The sequence below is a fragment of the Vitis vinifera genome, chromosome 16 (assembly GCF_030704535.1).
Source record: "Vitis vinifera cultivar Pinot Noir 40024 chromosome 16, ASM3070453v1".
Lineage (NCBI taxonomy): Eukaryota > Viridiplantae > Streptophyta > Magnoliopsida > Vitales > Vitaceae > Vitis > Vitis vinifera.
Genome location: NC_081820.1, coordinates 4,379,313 through 4,399,552, shown reverse-complemented (window position 1 = coordinate 4,399,552; position 20,240 = coordinate 4,379,313). Strand labels below are relative to the sequence as shown.

The 20,240-nt window shown below is 38.8% G+C and overlaps 1 protein-coding gene across 2 annotated transcripts in view; it reads left to right on the top strand.

The window, feature by feature from the left end:
• LOC100249449 (structural maintenance of chromosomes protein 6B) overlaps positions 1 to 20,240 on the top strand; it is a 97,466-nt gene that overhangs the window by 40,375 nt on the left and 36,851 nt on the right. For both annotated transcript variants that reach the window (XM_019226157.2, XM_002278077.4), the window contains 5 exons: positions 5,773 to 5,877; positions 17,194 to 17,363; positions 17,470 to 17,572; positions 17,657 to 17,769; positions 18,847 to 19,051. In XM_019226157.2, coding sequence (XP_019081702.1) covers positions 5,773 to 5,877; positions 17,194 to 17,363; positions 17,470 to 17,572; positions 17,657 to 17,769; positions 18,847 to 19,051 — 696 coding nt within the window. The remainder of the gene's footprint in view (positions 1 to 5,772; positions 5,878 to 17,193; positions 17,364 to 17,469; positions 17,573 to 17,656; positions 17,770 to 18,846; positions 19,052 to 20,240) is intronic.

Here is a 20,240-nt window from a genome sequence, read left to right as displayed (position 1 = left end):
TCCTTACAAATCAAGAATATTCTAGAACATCCTACCCTATTCTATGTACAACCCTATGTACAAGAATATATAAGAGATTCCTAGAAGTCTCTAGAAAGCCTTGGACTCCTCCCATGCCTTCCACCATAATGTAGAGATGTGTGGACATCTCTAGGCATTTCTAGAACCTTCCACACTCTTCCCACCACTGGCTTAGTATAGATGGCTCCAGGAGTCTCTAGAAGCTTCCCTCCTCTTATATAAGCCCATGGGGAGGGTCATTTGAAGCATCCTGTGACACTAGGGAGAAAAATCTAATTATTTTCGGTTTATCCGTGAATCAATTCTGGGAAACCTTTCAGTGATCGTGTTTAATTCCGGTCACCTTTCCCATCTCCTAAAGCTTTCTGATCAACCGTATCGTCATCAGAAAACCCTCACCGCCATCAGAAAACCCTCACTGCCGGCGACTTTTCCAGCGAAGTTCTCTTCTGACACCGACCATACCATCAGGTGCGCAAGGAGGAGATCTTCAAGTTTTGTCAAAACATCGGATGGAGATTCTCAGCCACGCACTGACCACGCACGTTTCTTCTCCTGCGGCCTGAACCTCACGCGCCGGCGCGTGAGGGCGTGTGGAGCACTTTCCGACCATGCGCTTCCACCTCCAGCCTCGCCTGACGCCGTCTAGCCACCCTCCATTTGTGTTTGTCCCTTCCGAGCCCTGCAAGTGCATTTTTTTGGGTTTTTTTATCTTCGCTGGCCCTCTAAACAGCCTTTCCGGCGACCTTCGATGACTTCCTCTTTACCCCGAGCCCTGCACGTGTCTTAGGAAGTGTTCTTCTACCCTTCCAGTAGTGCCACATTTGTTTTTCTTTACTATTTGGTCTCGCACAGTCGCGGATTCTCGGTTTTTCTTTTTTCAGCCGCGATCTGAAGTCGTATTAGGGCTCTCTTCGATCCAAACTCCTGAACAACAGAACTAAAACGGTTAAACCATGCTCAAGGAGATTGTTTTGAAGCCATATAGAGAACGGCGTAACCTGCACACTAAACCAGACCCTCCTTGAGTAACAAAACCAGGTGGTTGCTCCATATAAACTTCCTTAGCAAGATCCCCATCAGTCTTCTTGTGCTCATACTCCTCAACAAAATGGGGTAGCTGAACGTAAGAATCGACATCTTGTTGAGACAGCTCGTACTCTCCTTCTCCATAGTAATGTTCATTTTCGTTTTTGGGGGGACGTTGTTCTTACAACATGTTATTTGATTAATCGTATGCCCTCATCTGTATTACACGATCAGATTCCTCATTCCCTTCTTTTCCCTGACTAACCACTTTATTTCCTTCCTCCTCGTGTTTTTGGTTGTACTTGCTTTGTTCATATTCTCACTCCTGGACAGGACAAACTTTCTGCCAGAGCCACAAAATGCATCTTCTTAGGATATTCCAGATTTCAAAAGGGTTATCGTTGTTATTCTTCTGAGACTCATCGCTACTTTCTCTTTGCTGATGTCACTTTCTTTGAGGACTCACCATTCTTTTCCACCTCTGAGTCTCTTCCTGTTTCTAAAGTTTTACCCCTTCCCATTATCTCCCCACCTGATGCAGTGCCTTCTCGCCCACTTCAGGTTTATCATCGCCGTCATCGTGTCGCTGTTCCTCCTTCTTTGGCCGAGGTACCTGCTGACTCACTTCCTATCCCTTCGGCTTCTCCTGCCCTGACTCTGCCTCCTTCTGCTGACTGACCCATTGCTCTTTGGAAAGGTAATCGATTTACTCGTAATCCTCATCCCATTTACAATTTTTTGAGTTACCATCGATTATCTTCACCCTATTCTGCATTTGTTTCTGCTATATCTTCTGTTTCTCTTCCCAAGAGCACCCCTGAGGCTCTTTCCCTTCCAGGTTGGCGATAGACAATGGTAGATGAAATGGCTGCTTTACACTCCAATGACACTTGGGATCTTGTTGTTTTAGCCTCTGGTAAATCTACAGTTGGTTGTCGTTGGGTCTACACAGTTAAGGTTGGCCCTGATGGTCAGGTTGATTGCCTTAAGGCCCGCTTAGTTGCTAAAGGCTATACTCAGGTTTATGGTTCTGATTATGGTAACACTTTCTCTCTTGTTGCCAAGATACCTTTTGTTCGTCTATTGCTCTCCATGGCTGCTATGCGTTCTTGGCCTCTTTATTAGTTAGATATTAAAAATGCTTTCCTTCATGGGGATCTTGCTGAGGAAGTTTATATGGAGCAACCACCTGGTTTTGTTGCTCAGGGGGAGTTTGGTTTAGTGTGCAAATTATGCTGTTCTCTATATGGCTTGGAACAATCTCCTCCAGCATGGTTTAGCCGTTTTAGTTCAGTTGTTTAGGAGTTTGGCATGTTTCGTAGTACAACAGACCATTATGTTTTCTATCATCATAACTCTTCGGGGTAGTATATTTATCTGGTAATTTATGTGGACGATATCGTCATTACAGGCAGTGATCAGAATGGTATTCAGAAACTAAAGCAACACCTTTTCACCCACTTTCAGACTAACGATTTGGGGAAACTCAAGTATTTATTAGGGATTGAGATAGCTCAATCCAGTTCCGGTGTGGTTCTTTCTCAAAGGAAGTATGCTTTAGACATCTTGGAAGAAAATGGTATGTTAGACTGTAAACCAGTAGACACTCCTATGGATCCAAATGTCAAACTTATACCAGGACAGGGGGAGCCTTTAGGAGATCTTAGGAGATATCGGTGACTTGTAGGTAAACTGAACTATCTCATCATTACTCGTCCAGACATTTCTTTTCATGTAAGTGTTGTTAGTCAATTCCTACAGTCACCATGTGATAGCCATTGGGATGCTGTAATCCGCATTCTTCGATATATCAAAAGCACACCAGGCCAAGGTGTGTTGTACGAGAACAGAGGTCATACTCAGGTTGTTGGTTACACAGATTCAGATTGGGCTGGCTCACCCACAGGTAGACGTTCCACTTCCGGGTATTGTGTTTTTATTGAAGGTAACCTAATATCCTGGAAGAGTAAGAAACAAGATGTAGTGGCCAGATCTAGTGCTGAAGCCGAGTATCGAGCTATGGCTCTAGCAACATGTGAACTCATATGGTTGAAACATCTTCTTCGGGAGTTGAGATTTGGAAAGGATGAACAGATGAAGCTCATCTGTGACAACCAAGCCGCTTTGCATATTGCATCCAATCCAGTCTTCCATGAAAGGACCAAACACATTGAAGTTGACTGTCACTTCATTAGAGAGAAGATCGCATCAGGATGTATGACGACTAGTTTTGTCAATTCAAATGATCAACTAGCAGATATTTTTACTAAATCTCTTAGAGGTCCTAGAATTAAATACATTTGTAACAAGCTTGGTGCATATAACATATATGCTCCAGCTTGAAGGGAAGTGTTAGATAGTGTATAGTTATTTTAGTTATTTACTTTTCTTTTTCTTTCCTTATTGTATTGTGGGTCCCACTAACATGTATATATATACCCAAGTCCAATGTGTATTAGTTAACAGTTTTTCAATAACAAAAATTAGGGATTCTCCCTTTTCTCTCTTTTCACAATCATCAATATATGAAATGAACCACTTATATCCTGTTGCATTGCTAATATTGGATGGTCCCCATAAATCACCATGTATGAGCGAAAAAGGATGAGATTTTTTATAAGGTTGTGAAACATAAGAATTTCGACAATGTTTAGACAATTGATAGAACTCACAATGAAATGACTCTAAGTTTTTATTTCTGAATAACAATGGAAGCAACTTTTTCAAATATGGAAAGCTTGGGTGGCCTAGTCTAAAGTGCCAAATCATTATTTCATGATCACTGGAATTTGTAAAAGATGAAAAAACATTGCAGCTTACCTTTTGAGTGTGTCTTTCTGAAGCTTTATTGCCAAAGATGTATAAACCCTCATGCTCCCCAGCACGACCAATCATCTTCCCTGTCTCCATTTCCTTAAATTCATAGTGATTAGGAAAGAATTTAATAACACAGTTCAGATCTTTAATGACTTTGCTTATAAAGAGTAGGTTACACGTAAGCTTGGGAACATGAAGAATAGAGAGCAATCTAAAGCTATTCGGAAGAATGACACTCCCTTTACCAGCCATCAATGAGTAAGAACCATCAACTATTTTAATTTTATAGCTCTCAGAACAAGGCTAACAAGAGTAAAAGAGAGTTATATCATCGCTCATGTGATCGGATGCGCCGGAGTCGATAATCCATGAGTTTGACTTCGAAAAAGCATTCAAAGCTTTGGAACGTATACCTTGCTGGGCGATGGAACCTGATCCTAGAGTGGAGGTACTCGAAGGATCATGTGTGAGGAGTTTCTAAAGTAGCTCCATCTGTTCTTGGCTAAAAGGTGTTTTGTTGGTTGAGTTATTGGACTGTGGTGGTTCATCATTGGTGGCACGATAACTCAAGGTTCATTTTCTTGTGTTTTGTTCCTTTTCCAATTGGACGGCTTCCCATGAATTTTCCAATAGGTTTCTCATGTATGACCAACTTGATTACAATGATCACACCATGGCTTGTTGGATCTCCTTCGTGAATCAAAGTGTTGAGAATTTGGTCCCTTGGTGGCCAAGGCTGATCCATCGTTGCTCGAAAAGGACTGTGGTGAGGTGTGATCCTTCATCATGACCTTCTTTCAACTCTCTTTTTGTCGGAGAACACGCCTCTCGAAGTGATGGGAGTGGCTTAGTGCTAAGATTCCTTCCTCAGACTTCATCGAGATTCTTATTGAGTTGAGTCCTACCAAGAATGTGAAGATCCTTTCTTTTTCCATAATTTTATGATATTTGATGCTGTCATGAACACAATCCCATTCCATTTCTTCGAACACGTCCAGTTTTTGCCAATATAATTCTAGAAGCTGGCTTTTGATTTCAAACACCTCTGCTGCATTTTCGCTGTCTGAAAATGTCTCCTTGGCTGCATCCCAGATTTCTTTTGTTGTCTTGTAGAATAAGAACGTCCGGCCTATGTCTGTCTCCATGGAATTAGTAAGCCAAGACATAATCATATTGTTCTCGGAAAACCAGATTTTCTAAGATGCATCGTTCTTTGTAGGGGCTGTTTTCACACCTGTGATGTAGTCGTCTTTGCCTCTCCCACATATATACATCATTACCGATTGAGACCATTGGAGATAATTCTTGCCATTTAATTTGTGGACAGTAATGTGGTGAACGGATTTTTCAAAACCACCATTACCACCAAAATTGACAAGAGAAGAATCAAAGATGACATTCGAAGAGCTTGCTGGACGTTTGCTAGTCATTGCAATTTTCACCATGTTTAAGTTCAGATCTTGGGCTCTGATGCCATATTGAATTTGGAAGAGAAACTGAATGATACTCTTAAAAAAAATGTGGTTTACATTCAGAACTTAAGTAAATGAAGCAATCCTTGAATTTAGCAACTAACAATCCTGCAGAATATCATCCGATATTCTCTTTAATTCAAACCAGAGATAAAAGCAAATTTAAACACACTAGGACTTATCTAAACTAAATAGTGCAGAATAATAGGATTCAATCAAGCTTTATCTTCTGGTTTTATTTTAAATTCAAACTCCTAAAAATCTAGGACTTATCTAAACTAAACAATCCAGAATAATAGGACTCAGTCAAGCCTTATCTTCTAGTTTTATTTTTAAATTCAAACTCCTAAAAATCCTACGGTTTCAACAAGTTATATTTCTAATATTTTGTTGTGGCTATGTTGCTTAACCAGAATTTTGTTCCCCTGGGCAGGTTACAGCTTTTGGAGGGGATAGGGTGATCCAACTTTTACGTGCAATTGAGAGACATCATCAAAGATTCAAAAGGCCACCCATTGGTCCAATTGGCGCCCATTTGGTAAGTAATGGAGCAAATGTGATTGTTTGCATGTTTATATGTATATCATGTACAAATGTCTTTTCATATGTTTTGTGTATGGACACATTTTTTGGACTCATTCTTTATGGAATTTGTAAATATTCATTGTGTTGAAACCAAAAAGCTTCATCTTTATTCGCTTAAAAATACTTATATTGCAATGGTATATATTTATAAAATATGGAATCTAGAAGTATCAGAAATCCTAAATATTCAGAGGGATATTAGGAATTCTAGGTATTAGGAGAAATTAGGAGTCGTATAAAATACCTAAGCTACTAACCTATTTTTAATACTCCCCTTCAAGCTGGGGCTTATCTATCTATAAGACTCATCATGGTACACAAACTATAAAAAGAACTTATTTCAAGAGATTTAGTAAACTTATCATCCACTTGATCCTTAGACGACATATGGAGTGATCACCTTCTTTCTCACCATTTCAAATATTCTTTTTGCTGCACTTTAAATCCCTTGGATTGTAAAATGTGATTCCACTTTTCTTTCACTTTAATGTATACCCATTACAACATTAGTGAATAAAAGATGTTAGGCCCGTTTAATTTTGTGGAAGTAATCTAAAAACCAGTGTAGTCTATCAAATTTCCATATTTTGTTTTTCACCAATGTTGATCATAATCACTAGCTAAACAATGAACTGTATACTAAACTTCAACAATGAAGCAAAGGGAAAGGACAATAATTATTAACACTTAATTTACACTGAAGCACATATAGCTATCCAAATGGATGGAAAAGCAGCAAACACTGAGTTCATGCCTCACGCAGCTGCACAGACTTGACAAAGATTTCAGCGCATAGAGCAGCACAAACACATAGAAAGCACCAGAACACTACGTTTATCAGCAGCGCACAATGAAATCAATGCCACACCATGAAAAAACAATTAGTCCAGATGGATCACATCCGAAACAGAACTATCAGCACCTCAACACATTGCAATCACCACCCGAAAGTGCCTGATCTCTCATCAGAGAAGTGCTCCAATACTATGTTGAAATATAAATTTTTTTCATTTTGTTCACATAAAAGGACTTGTATTACACATAAAATCTAGAATCCAAGAAGTACTAGAAATTCTAGATAGTAGAAGAGTAATTTGGAATTCTCCTTGTGCTATTTTTAATAGTTGATATTGTTTCTTAGTAGTTTTTGCCTCCTTGTTCTCTGATTTATAGAAGTCAAAGAGAGATGATTAATCATTGGAATGTTTGCATATTATCTCCCTTTTGTAGAACTTCGTTACTCTTAACCTGATGGAATTAAATGATACTTGTTTTTCTCATTTTTCATGGAATTGGTAATTTTGACATTTAGGTTATATCTTGGGATTAATGAAATGAAGTATCACATTGCTGTTGTCTAGTGCATGTGCGCGAGTGAGCTACACACACTCACATAACATAAGGGTGTAACATGTGGGATTATAAGAGGAAAAATTTAGAGGGAAATGTAAGCTTATTTGTGGAAGAAGTTAAAATAGGAAAAATTTGGAACTCACTATTGGGAAGTTACTATTTTATTTTCTTTTATTTTTTACTTAAAGAATAATATAGGATTATTTGTGTCATTTCATATGTGAAGGAGTTGTGATGTCGAGGAAAGGTTATCTTCTTTTAGTGATAATAATATACATAGACACATATATTATGAAATTTTTTCGTTAGTTTCTCTTTTATTTTCTTTAGATAATGACTTGCAGTATTTCTAGGTGCTTCTTTCTCTTATTGTTTTCAAACATGATGCAATATATATGACTTAATTATTTTTGCTCTTATTTTTTAGATCTAACAAATAGATAACAACCAAATGATGAAAAAGAAGGGATACAAGGAAGAGTGGCTATTCTTTAGTTAAACAAAGTAAGAAATTACAAACAATAGAGAAAACCACAAATTAAGTATTGAAAATCTTTAGTGATACTTGTAAGTGTTGAAAAGTATGATTGTTCAATTTACCAAAGTGAAATGCTAGTTTATATCATCTAAGGAACAAGGCTTGAAATCTGAAGCAAGGAGATTTTCATGTAATAGAATACTTTAATGCCTTCTCAAGATTATGACAAGAATTGGATTTGTCGAGTAATGAAGAATGGAGTTATTTGGATGATGCTACAAAATACCAAAAGCTGATTGATAAAGAAAGAATTTATGATTTCTTGGCCTGACTTTATAAGGAGTTATATGAGGTACGGGGACGTCTACTTGGAATCAACCCACTTCCGACAATTGAAGAAATTGTTGCTGAAGTAAGAAGAGAAGAAAGTCGGGAACGTGTCATGCTTGGAGGAAAATCTCCAGACATAGTGGAAAATTCGACATTAGCTGTAGGAAGATCCAAGAATTGAAACAGAGGAGAACCACAAAATAATCGAAGAGGAAATCTTTGGTGTGATCACTATAAGAGATAGAATCATAACAAAGAAATTTGTTGGCATTTGCATGGTAAACCTAACTGGAGAGGTAACAGAGGAAACAAATGTCATGCTAAAGGATTTCGGACAATGACAGACACTACAATGACATCTCAATGACAAGGAGATAATAACAGCAACCTTAACCTCACAAAAGAACAAATCGAACAGCTATTCAGGCTAAACTCCTGCTAAATCCACTGGCACTTCTCTGTTAGCCTGTTAAGGTACATTCTTGACAGCCCTTAGTAGTGTCAGTGAGAAACAAGAACTCTGGGTCATAGACTCAAGGGCTTCTGACCACATAACAGGTTGTGAAAGTTTTTTCTCCTCTTATGCACCTAGTTTCAATACTTTTAAAGTAAGAATGGCTGATGGATGGCTTTCAACAGTTGTAGGGACTGGTACCATAAAAATTAGCCCAAAAATAGTTCAAGAAAATGTTCGTCCCAAATTGTCTTGCAACCTTCTTTCTCTTAGTAAGATAACCAAGGATCTCAACCTTCTTTCTTGCAGTGGTCACAATTTGTCATGCTGTTCATTAGAGGAAGGGGTAGGATCAACTAATTGAATGGTACAAAACAGGCCCAAAAATTTGATGATCCCACGTACCATGTCTGGGATGCAGAGAGTTCTATGATTTTATCATGGCTCATTAATTCTATGGAACTGAAGATTGAGCAAACATATTTCTTTCTCAACACTACCAAACAACTATGGAATGTAGTGAGCGAGACGTAGTCAGATTTGGGCAATTCCTCACAAGCTTATGAGTTGAAAACGAAGATTAGAAATATAACACTGGGGAATATGTCTGTAACAAGTTATTACAATATGTTGAAAAGTTTGTGGTTGGAACTTGACTTGTTCTATGACCTTGAATGGTCGTGTGTTGAAGACAGTGCTCAATATCAAAGGACCGTGGAGTAGGACTGTGTTATGAAATTTTTAGCTGGATTAAATACAGATTTGGATGAAGTGAGAGGTCGTGTTTTAGGAAAAGAGCCGCTACTCTCAATCAGTAAAGCATTCTTGAAGTTAGATAAGAAGAAAGTCGTAGGGGAGTGATGATGGGAAAACCAACTGACCAACGGTGAGAATTCAACACTTAATGCTACTCTACCAGCCAATAAAACTGCTGCAACAACATACAATCGGAAACCTGTAGCCCAGATTTCGAATAGTCCTAATGAAAAGCCCAAGGTATGGTGTGGTTATTGCAACAAACCTCAGCACACCAGAGAGAAGTGCTTGAAATTGAATGGAAAACCAACAAATTGGAAGGAAAGAAAACCTGGAGAAAAGAATGGCTGTGGAATGCAAGCTACTGCAGAAATTGAGATTCTTTTTATCAAAGAACAACTTGAGCATCTCTACAGAATGATGAATGAAGTCCAACTTTCAAGTGTACCCTCTGTTTTTGGGCTCAAATAGGTAGTGTATTCACTAGTTCCCTAAATTCAGAACCATGGATAATTGATTTTGGTGCATTTAATACAGGACTAGTCAGCTACACTTTTTTACCACTTGTTCTCCATGTTCTTGTCATTTAAAAATACAATTGCAGATGACAGACTGTCTCTGATGGCAGGGAAAGGTTCTATAATTATTTATGAAAATTTAATTCTCAAATTTGTTCACCATGTTCCTAATCTTTCTTGTAATCTTTTATTAGTTAGCAAAATAACGAAAGATTCTAACTACTTTGCAAAATTTTGTGACTCATTGTGAATTTGAGGAGGATTCATAGTGTTAGATGAGACTTTAGATTTCCATATAAATTTGGCTAGGGAGAAAGAATATATATCTGATGCATTAGACAAAGCTATGAAAAAGGATTTGATTGAAAATAATCCTAAAGAGGTCAATGACCATGCTTTCACCTCTTAGGCGGATGGAGAGAAGTGCACATGAGTGAGGCAGGACATATGTTTCAAGGTCCTCAATCTCCAATTTGTAAGGTTGTGATGGAAATTAAGATTCCAAGAAAAAGAAGAGTGGCCAAGGATAGTTGACATAGTGAGATTTTTAATTGTAACAATTTTATAAAGACTTGAAAATTGCGAACATAACGGTTGGTCCACCTACCAAAAACTCTCCTAAAAATGAGTTTTTACTCCATCACTCATAACAAAGTGAGTGTATTAAAAAAGAAAGAACTGGATCATTTGTGCAATGGCCTTCCTAGGGCACCGATGTGACCATTTGACCAGAAGGCTAGTTTCCCTTCCATTAGAATATGTCCCATGCATGTTCATGATAACCTGATGCAAAAAGACAAAACTTTTCTTAGGGAACCTCTAAAACCATTTCTCTAAGAGAGCGCGATTCCTCATAGAGGTCATCCTAAAACTCAAACCTCTATAGTTCTTAGGCTTACACATTAGATCCCAACTAAGCCTATTCCCCAGCTAGGCCTATGCTTGCTTTTTATAACACTGTCTTAGGATTTATTAACTTTGTGGATTTTTGAATAATTATACATAAAGCACTTTAAAATTTGTTAGTAGTTGAAGCTAATCTTGTATCCATGGTCCCGACTTTCTAACGTCTTCCAATTTTGAAGTCACCAAATATTGAGTGACCATGCTTGGTTTATAAAAATTCAAACGATAGTTGTTGTTCTCTTTGTTTGGTACTTCTTAGGTTATTTCTGCCTTTGTTACGGAGACTCTTCTAGGATGATATGGCTCCTTTTTGGGATGAAGGCTGTTGAAAGTTGGCATTCAAAGTTAGGAAAGTATTTTTCAGTTTCCTAATTTTAGGAGAGAATCAAGCTAGATTGATTTTTTCTTATTCAGTCATTTGTGTATATATACGTGTATGGTGTGTACCGAAATGATCAATAAAAGGAATTCAGAAATTCTTCATGGTATCAAAGCCAGTTTTCTGAAACCCTAATCCCTTTTGGCCGCCTCTTATTCAGGCCATCATTCATTCCGGCCAAGTCTCTCTGGCCATCTCTCAATCCGACCATCTCTCTCTGTGGCCATCTCTCATTCCGGCCATCAGTCCCTGTTCTCAGAGCCAAGGGAGAAAACGCTTTCCGGTCGGTCGAATCGTCGTCAGAAAACATTCACCGCCGGCGACCTTTCTGGCCAACTTTTCCGGCGACGTCTTTTTCTGACACCGCCCACACCGCAAGGAGCGCCTGGAGGAGATCTCCAATTTTTCCCAAAGCACTGGAGCCAGAAAACCACCCACGCGCCGTCCACGCGTGTTTTTCCGGCCGGCGACTGCATCTCACGCGCGTGAGGGGGCGTGAACCACTTTCCGGCGACGCGCTTCCTCCTCCAACCTCGCTTGACGCCGACTAGCCACCCTTCATACCTGTTTCTGCCATCCGAGTCCTGCTCGTGCCTCTTTTGGGTTCTTTTGCCTCCGTCGGCCCTCCGAACAGTTTTTCCGGCGTCCTCCGGCTATTTTTTCTCAACCCCAATTCCGTCAAGTGCCTTGGGAAGTGTTCTTCTACCTTTCTGGTGGTGCCTTGGTTGTTTTTTCTTTTCCATTAGGCCGGTATCTCTGATTTTCTCCTCTTCCCTATTTCCAGCAACCATATTCGGCTGTCTTCCTCATCTCCATGACAAAATACGGAATGACATCATCACAAGTATCCAGCGTCACGACACCAGAATCAAGGGGCAGTTCTAAAATTCCAAACCTTGGTGGCAGTGATTCCTCTCCTATTCTCATCACAGGACACAAATTAAATGGCCATAACTATTTACAGTGGTCACAATCTGTGTTGTTGTTCATTTGCGGTAAAGGAAAGGATGAGTACCTCACTGGAGAAGCAGCCATGCCAGAAACTACAGAATCGGGTTTCAGGAAGTGGAAGATTGAAAACAGCATGATCATGTCATGACTTATCAATTCCATGAACAATGACATAGGTGAAAATTTCTTGCTGTTTGGGACTGCAAAGGACATATGGGATGCAGCCAAAGAAACTTATTCAAGTTCTGAAAATACTTCAGAACTTTTTCAGGTTGAATCAGCCCTACATGACTTCCGCCAAGGCGAGCAGTCAGTTACTCAGTATTACAACACACTCACAAGGTATTGGCAGCAACTTGACTTATTCGAGACTCACTCATGGAAATGTTCAGATGAATCAGCAACATACAAGCAAATTGTGGAACAAAAGAGACTGTTCAAGTTTTTCCTAGGACTAAATAGGGAATTGGATGATGTTAGAGGCCGAATCATGGACATTAAACCCCTGCCAAGTCTCAGGGAGGCTTTTTCAGAGGTTAGGCCTGAAGAAAGTAGAAAGAAAGTGATGATGGGATCCAAAGAGCAACCTGCCCCAACATTGGATGCCTCTGCCCTTGCTGCTCGGTCATTTAATAGTAGTGGTGGAGATCATCAGAAACGGGATAGGCCTTGGTGTGATTATTGTAAGAAACCAGGCCATTATAAGGAGGCTTGTTGGAAGCTTCATGGCAAACCGGCTGATTGGAAACCAAAGCCACGGTTTGATAGAGATGGCAGAGCACACGTGGCTGCCAACTCTGAGAGCACATCTGTTCCCGAGCCGAGTCCATTCAACAAAGAGCAGATGGAGATGCTACAAAAACTATTAAGCCAAGTTGGCAGTGGCAGTACTACTGGGATAGCCTTCACTACTAATCGAGGAGGAATGAAGCCGTGGATAGTGGACACAGGTGCTTCTGATCACATGATAGGAGATGCTGCCATTTTTCAAAATTACAAGCCAAGTAGTGGTCGTTCATCCGTCCATATTGCTGATGGTTCAAAGTCAAAAATTGCCAGGACAGGTTCCATAAAACTTACTAAAGACTTGTATCTTGACTCTATCCTCCATGTTCCAAACTTGGATTGTAATCTTTTGTCCATTAGCAAATTGGCCCGTGATCTCCAATGTGTTACTAAATTTTATCCAAACTCGTGTGTTTTTCAGGACTTGAAATCGGGGAAGATGATTGGCAGTGTTGAACTGTGTTCCAGGCTCTACCTCCTCCCATGTGGCCAATTCTCAAACCAAGTCTCTCAAGCAAGCTGCGTACAGTCTCAGAGTATGTTAGAGTCTTTCAATTCTGTGTCAAATTCTAAGGCCAATAAACATAGTGAGATTATAATGTTACACTATCGCCTTGGTCATCCTAGCTTTGTTTACCTTGCAAAATTGTTTCCCAAATTATTTATCAATAAAAATCCAGCTTCTTATCACTGTGAAATTTGTTAGTTTGCAAAGCATACTCGAACAGTATATCCTCAAATCCCATACAAACCTTCTACTGTTTTCTCTTTAGTACATAGTGATGTGTGGGGTCCCTCACGGATAAAAAATATTTCTGGCACTCGATGGTTTGTGACATTCGTTGATGATCATATACGGGTAACATGGGTTTTCCTTATGAAAGAAAAGTCAGAGGTCGGGCACATTTTTCAAACCTTCAATCTTATGGTTCAAAATCAATTCAATTCCAAAATTCAAGTCCTCAAGTCAGATAATGCAAAGGAATACTTTACTAGTAGTCTCAGTTCTTATCTTCAAAATCACGGCATTATCCACATAAGTTCTTGCGTTGACACCCCACAACAAAATGGGGTGGCTGAACGCAAGAATAGACATCTCTTGGGGGTTGCCCGGTGCCTTATGTTTTCCTCTAATGTTCCAAACTATTTCTGGGGGGAAGCCATTCTCACAGCTACCTATTTGATTAACCATATGCCATCCAGAGTGCTTACCTTTCAATCCCCACGTCAACTTCTCTTAAAAAAATTCCCTCACACCCGTGTAGCCTCTTCTGATTTACCACTCAATGTATTTGGTTGCACGGCATTCGTTCATGTGTATCCTCAAAATCGTAGCAAATTTGCTTCTCGAGCCAATAAGTGCATTTTCCTAGGGTATTCTCCAACCCAAAAAGGGTACAAATGCTATTCTCCAACCAACAAAAGATTTTACACCACCATGGACGTCTCTTTCTTTGAACATGTCTTCTTCTATCCCAAATCTCATGTTCAGGGGGAGAGCATGAATGAACATCAAGTTTGGGAGTCTCTTCTTGAGGCTGTACCTTTTTCTCAATCCGTGCCCACTGAGTTGTCCACACCCATGCCGTCATCAGTCCAGCCAGCCCAGCCCACAAATGTTCCTTTTCCCGTGACCATCCAGTCTCCCATGCCTATTCAACCTATAGCCCCACAACTTGCTAATGAGAACTTACAAGTTTACATCAGGAGGAGGAAAAGACAGGAATTAGAGCACGGATCACAGCCAACATGTGGCCAATATATTGACTTCATTTCAAGTCTACCTGAAGAGAACATAGGTGAGGATAGGGCTGGAGAGGTGTTAATTCCCAGCATTGATGATTCTACTCTGCCGATTGCATGAGGAAGGGTGTTAGGAGATGTACAGATCATCCAATTGGGAATTATGTTACGTATGAAGGGCTATCACCATCTTACAAAGCATTTGCTACTTCTCTTGATGATACACAGGTTCCCAACACAATACAAGAGGCATTCAAAATTTCAAAATGGAAGAAGGCAGTACAAGATGAGATTGATGCACTTGAGAAGAATGGGACATGGACTATCACAATTTGCCGGTTGGGAAGAGGCCCGTGGCGTGCAAGTGGATTTTCACCATAAAATACAAAGCAGATGGATTAGTCGAGAGATTCAAGGCTCGTTTAGTAGCTAGAGGGTTTACACAATCCTATGGGATAGACTATCAGGAAACTTTTGCTCCTGTTGCAAAACTGAACACTATCAGGATTCTTCTCTCATTGGCTGTCAATCAAGATTGGTGCTTGCAACAACTGGACATAAAAAATGCGTTTCTAAATGGTGACCTAGAAGAGGAAGTCTACATGGAAATACCACTTGGTTTCGAGGGAAGTATGGCAAAGAATCAGGTTTGCAAACTCCAAAAATCCTTGTACGGCCTTAAACAATCACCCCGAGCCTGGTTTGATAGATTCACAAAGGCAGTCTTGAAGCTGGGCTACAAACAAGGTCAGACTGATCATACTCTATTTGTCAAGAAGTCTCATGTCGGGAAAATGGCCATACTGATAGTCAATGTCGATGATATTATTCTATCCGGGAATGATATGGAGGAATTACAGAATTTGAAGAAGTATTTGTCAGAAGAGTTTGAAGTTAAAGACCTTGGAAATTTGAAATATTTCCTTGGTATGGAAGTGGCTAGATCAAGGAAGGGAATTGTAGTCTCTCAAAGAAAATACATACTCGATCTTCTTAAGGAGACCGGTATGCTTGGATGCAAACCAATTGATACTCCTATGGATAGTCAGAAGAAACTTGGTATCGAGAAAGAGAGTACACCAGTGGACAGGGGAAGATATCAGCGACTCGTCGGGCGCTTGATTTATCTCTCACACACTCGGCCAGATATTGGCTTTGCAGTGAGTGCTGTAAGTCAATTCATGCACAGCCCCACTGAGGAACACATGGAAGCAGTCTACAGGATTCTTAGATATTTAAAAATGACACCAGGGAAAGGACTATTCTTCAGAAAGACAGAGAATCGTGACACTGAAGTATACTCAGATGCAGATTGGGCAGAAAACATCATTGACAGGCGGTCCACTTCTGGATACTGTTATTTTGTCTGGGGAAATCTTGTTACCTGGAGGAGTAAGAAGCAATCAGTTGTAGCCAAAAGTAGTGCAGAAGCTGAGTACAGAGCTCTAGCACGGGGAATCTGTGAAGGGATTTGGATAATAAGGGTTCTTAGTGAACTGGGACAAACGAGTTCATCTCCGATTCTGATGATGTGTGATAATCAGGCAGCTATAAGCATAGCAAAGAACCTCGTGCATCATGACAGGACCAAGCATGTTGAGATTGACAGACACTTCATCACAGAGAAGGTGACTAGTGAGACGGTTAAATTGAACTACGTTCCTACCAAGCACCAAACCGCAGACATCCTCACCAAAGCTTTACCTAGGCCTAACTTCGAAGACTTAACTTGCAAGCTGGGATTATATGATATATACTCTCTAGCTTGAGGGGGAGTGTTGAAAGTTGGCATTCAAAGTTAGGGTTTTAATTTAGGAAAGTATTTTTCAGTTTCCTAATTTTAGGAGAGAATCAAGCTAGATTGATTTTTTCTTATTCAGTCATTTGTGTATATATACGTGTATGGTGTGTACCGAAATGATCAATAATAGGAATTCAGAAATTCTTCAAAGGCAAAAGAAGGCATGGAGAGACGCTCCCTACACCATATTTTGGACTATTTGGAATGTGAGAACTGAAGATCATAAATGAAATGTCTGATCAAAGTCTCAAAAGCGCTTTTCTCATTAACCTCTATTTGTGGCTCAAGGTGTACATAGATGAATTGTCTGTCTTTATTGGATTTTGTTGATTGATTGGGTTTTTGATGAGGGAGTACTTTTTCCCTCTTTTTTTATTTACCTCTTAGTGCCTGTTGTATACATTCCGTGTATTCGAGTGTGCTAATTCTTTTGATGTTTTTAATATACCCTCTTTTTCACTTATCAAAAACATAAAAATTCTTAGATAGGATGGATTCCCAATACTGACTAAACTATGAGTCTAATCAGTTTTGGATATTGATATATAGTTCCTAGTGTTTGAGAGTTCCTTTTTCGGCATGTGATTCCTCTCAGTAGTGATGTTAATTCTGTCATTCATTATCCTTTGTGATTGTTGCATGGTTTTTATTCAAGGAAAACTACACCTGTGATGTAAGAATGTGATTGTGTTTCCTTGATCCTTTGGTTTTTGGTGTATGCAAGATTATCAATTTTTATTTTTTATTTTTTGTATAGATATCATGATAATTTCATAACTTCCTGCTAATATATTGGTTTGATGATTACATAAAGACTTTAGTCAATGGTGACATATGGGCTATTGCTGTTGAAATTGCCATTGGAAAGATGCTTAATGCTTTCATTGTGACGGATCATAAAGATTCCCTTCTTTTGAGAGGATGTGCTAGAGAAGCAAACTATAACCACCTTCAGATAATCATATACGACTTTTCAAGGCCAAGGTAAATGAATTAATATATTTGTTTTTACTTACACGTTCTCATGTGTATACTGATATGCCTTCTGAGTATATCCTTCTCGACATTGTGATTCTATGTTTTAATGTAGATTGAATATTCCATATCACATGCTTCCTCAGACACAGCACCCAACTCTTATTTCTGCTTTGCATTCAGACAATCCTACTGTAATGAATGTCTTGGTTGATATGGTAATTTCAGTGTTTCTTCAGTTAGCCCTCTGTTTCTTTTAATTGTGCCTTTACAGTATCTATTAGTACTAACATTTTTTGTAGGGCAATGCTGAGAGACAAGTGCTTGTTAGAGACTATGAAGTTGGAAAAACAGTTGCTTTTGACCAAAGAATTCCGAACTTGAAGGAAGTTTACACATCAGATGGATATAGAATGTAAGACAATTCTTTGGTCCCATCCACTGTTATCTTCTTTCAATTGAAGGAATATATTAAAATGAATAAATGCAATATAGCAGTATAGGCTGGTAAAGTTGTCCATATTATGGATAGTTGGAGAAGCAAAGATCGCTGGAGTTGGAGTGTGCAGATGTCCCCTGTTTGAATTGAATCCTTATTTATGATGCCGTGTCTCATTCAGTAATAATTTGACTTTGGTTTCTAGAGTTCTGTGAAATTTTAAATGAGGGAAAGATATCCTATTAAATTTAGCTTGGATACATTGCAAGCCTATTACCTAACAGCATAAGTTTTTAGGTCAAATTAGTAGTTTAATATGAAATTAGAGCCTTGATGAACTAGAATTTTGAGTTTGAGCCTCTCTATCTATTTTTTGCCCCATTGGTTTATGTTTAATCTGTAATTTATGATTTTCTTTTCCATGTGTGGATGTGGGGCTCCACTTCAGGAGTGATAGCCTGGTAGGAGATGTGGATCATTATCTAACAACCTAAGCATTTGGATCAAATTGTTAGCTTAACAAAAATAATGTGAATCTATTATTCTCTATTTCTGTTGTTGCATAAGAAGTCCCCCTTTGGGATTGATGTTGGTGGTGGGGGCAGAGCTGACAGGTAGTGAAAGGTTGCAAAGTGTTATGGGAATTTGTTTGAAATCTGCTATTTAATTTCATGTGAAAATTTTCAAAGCAAATTAAGCAGGTCCCCACAGTGCAGTGGTCCCCATTAACTAATTTGTGGATAATGTATGCCATGATGCTTGTCTTATGTACAATGTTATGACAATGAAGATGCACCAGCTTCCTTGACTCCTATTTCTTCCGTAGATAATGCAGTTATTAGCTTGTACTTGAGTGTTTTGTGAAGTTATTCTTTTTATTTTCAACAGGTTCATGCTATCAGGCATTTTCTATTGTTCATGAGTCATGAGTACTAAGGTTGTAGATGGTGTACTGTGTCGCCAAGTACCTTATAATTTAATTTTCTTATCTTATTGAGATGTAATTATCATTTTTAGTTACAGCACAATCATTGTTTGCTAATTACTTCCTAGGTTTTCTCGTGGTTCAGTCCAGACCATTCTTCCTCCAAATAAGAAGGCTAGAACTGGCCGCCTTTGTAGTTCTTTCGACAGTCAGATCAAGGATCTTGAAAGATATGCATTAGACATTCAAGAACATGGTCAGGAAGTAAAAAGAAAGAAAAGGAATGCAGAGGAAGAACTTCAGGATCTTCAAGATAAACTACAGAGTATAAAGGTGAGAACTGTTTTGTTCTATATTTGGTATGAGTAGCTGATTGTTAATGTTTTCCATTTTTTCAAATTAGTTATTGTCTGCTTTGCTTTAGTTTTCCTTATTTCATATGGGCATATCTATATGCCTTTATTAGAGTGTCAATGAACTGGACTAGCGCAAATTTTATTTGATTTGATTTTATTTTTACCGATCTTTAGTTATAAGGCTCGGAATTCTTGACCCTCATGTCATTTTTTTCTAGCTTAATGAGCCTAAGCTAAATTCCAGATGATAGAAAAATAATATATTAGCAGGAGGACTGATATCTTTTGTAATTGCTGCAAATATCAATCACAACCTCAAAATAGAATTTCTAAATAAGAAAGGAATTCAAAGAGGAAATAGGCAAATAGCTCTTTGAGCCCAAACAGCCTCCTCTTTTTGAGCATGGCAACCATTAGCAATTTATCATAGGGTCAGATGAAGTTTATTTAGCATCCTGCAGACTAGATATGCAGGAAAACTGTGTTGCAGAGGCACAATAAGAGTGACAGATTGAAAATATAATTAAATGTGGGATACTTAATGCAAGGTCGAACCTCCTAATGAACAGCAATGTGAGAGTTAGAATCATCACTAAAAGGAAGAAGACCAAGGTTGCTAGTTTTCTAGACAACTTCTTAGCTAGGTATCTTGTTACTATGTCATGGAAAGCACATGGAGATGTGAAAAGGTGCCATGCTACAGTGCCTGGATTTTGTGATGCTACTTATAAATAATAGATTGGCAAAAAGCCTGGAACATTGATACATATAAGGAGGAAAGACTAAGAAATTGACAGTGCATCTTTACTAGTAACAGAGAACACAAAACCACCTGTTCTTATTCTATCTCTACCTAAACATGAGGTATGGGAGAAAAGAAGAAGAGGAAGGAGAAACAAGCATAGATATGGTTTAGGTTTGTCGAACTTGACTTCCCTATACTTATTTATATTATTAATTAAGATTATAGAAATACCCCAAATTATTAATACCCAATAACTAATAAATAAGTCTTTCCAAAACAAAACAACATAAAATAAATTCAAACGCACCAATTCGAGCTAGAATATAGAGGTCAAGCATGCCTATCCTGGAACACAATCTACTAAGGTCACGTTTAGTTGACTAGATAGGATAGAGTAAAATATGTATATCCTAAGATATTA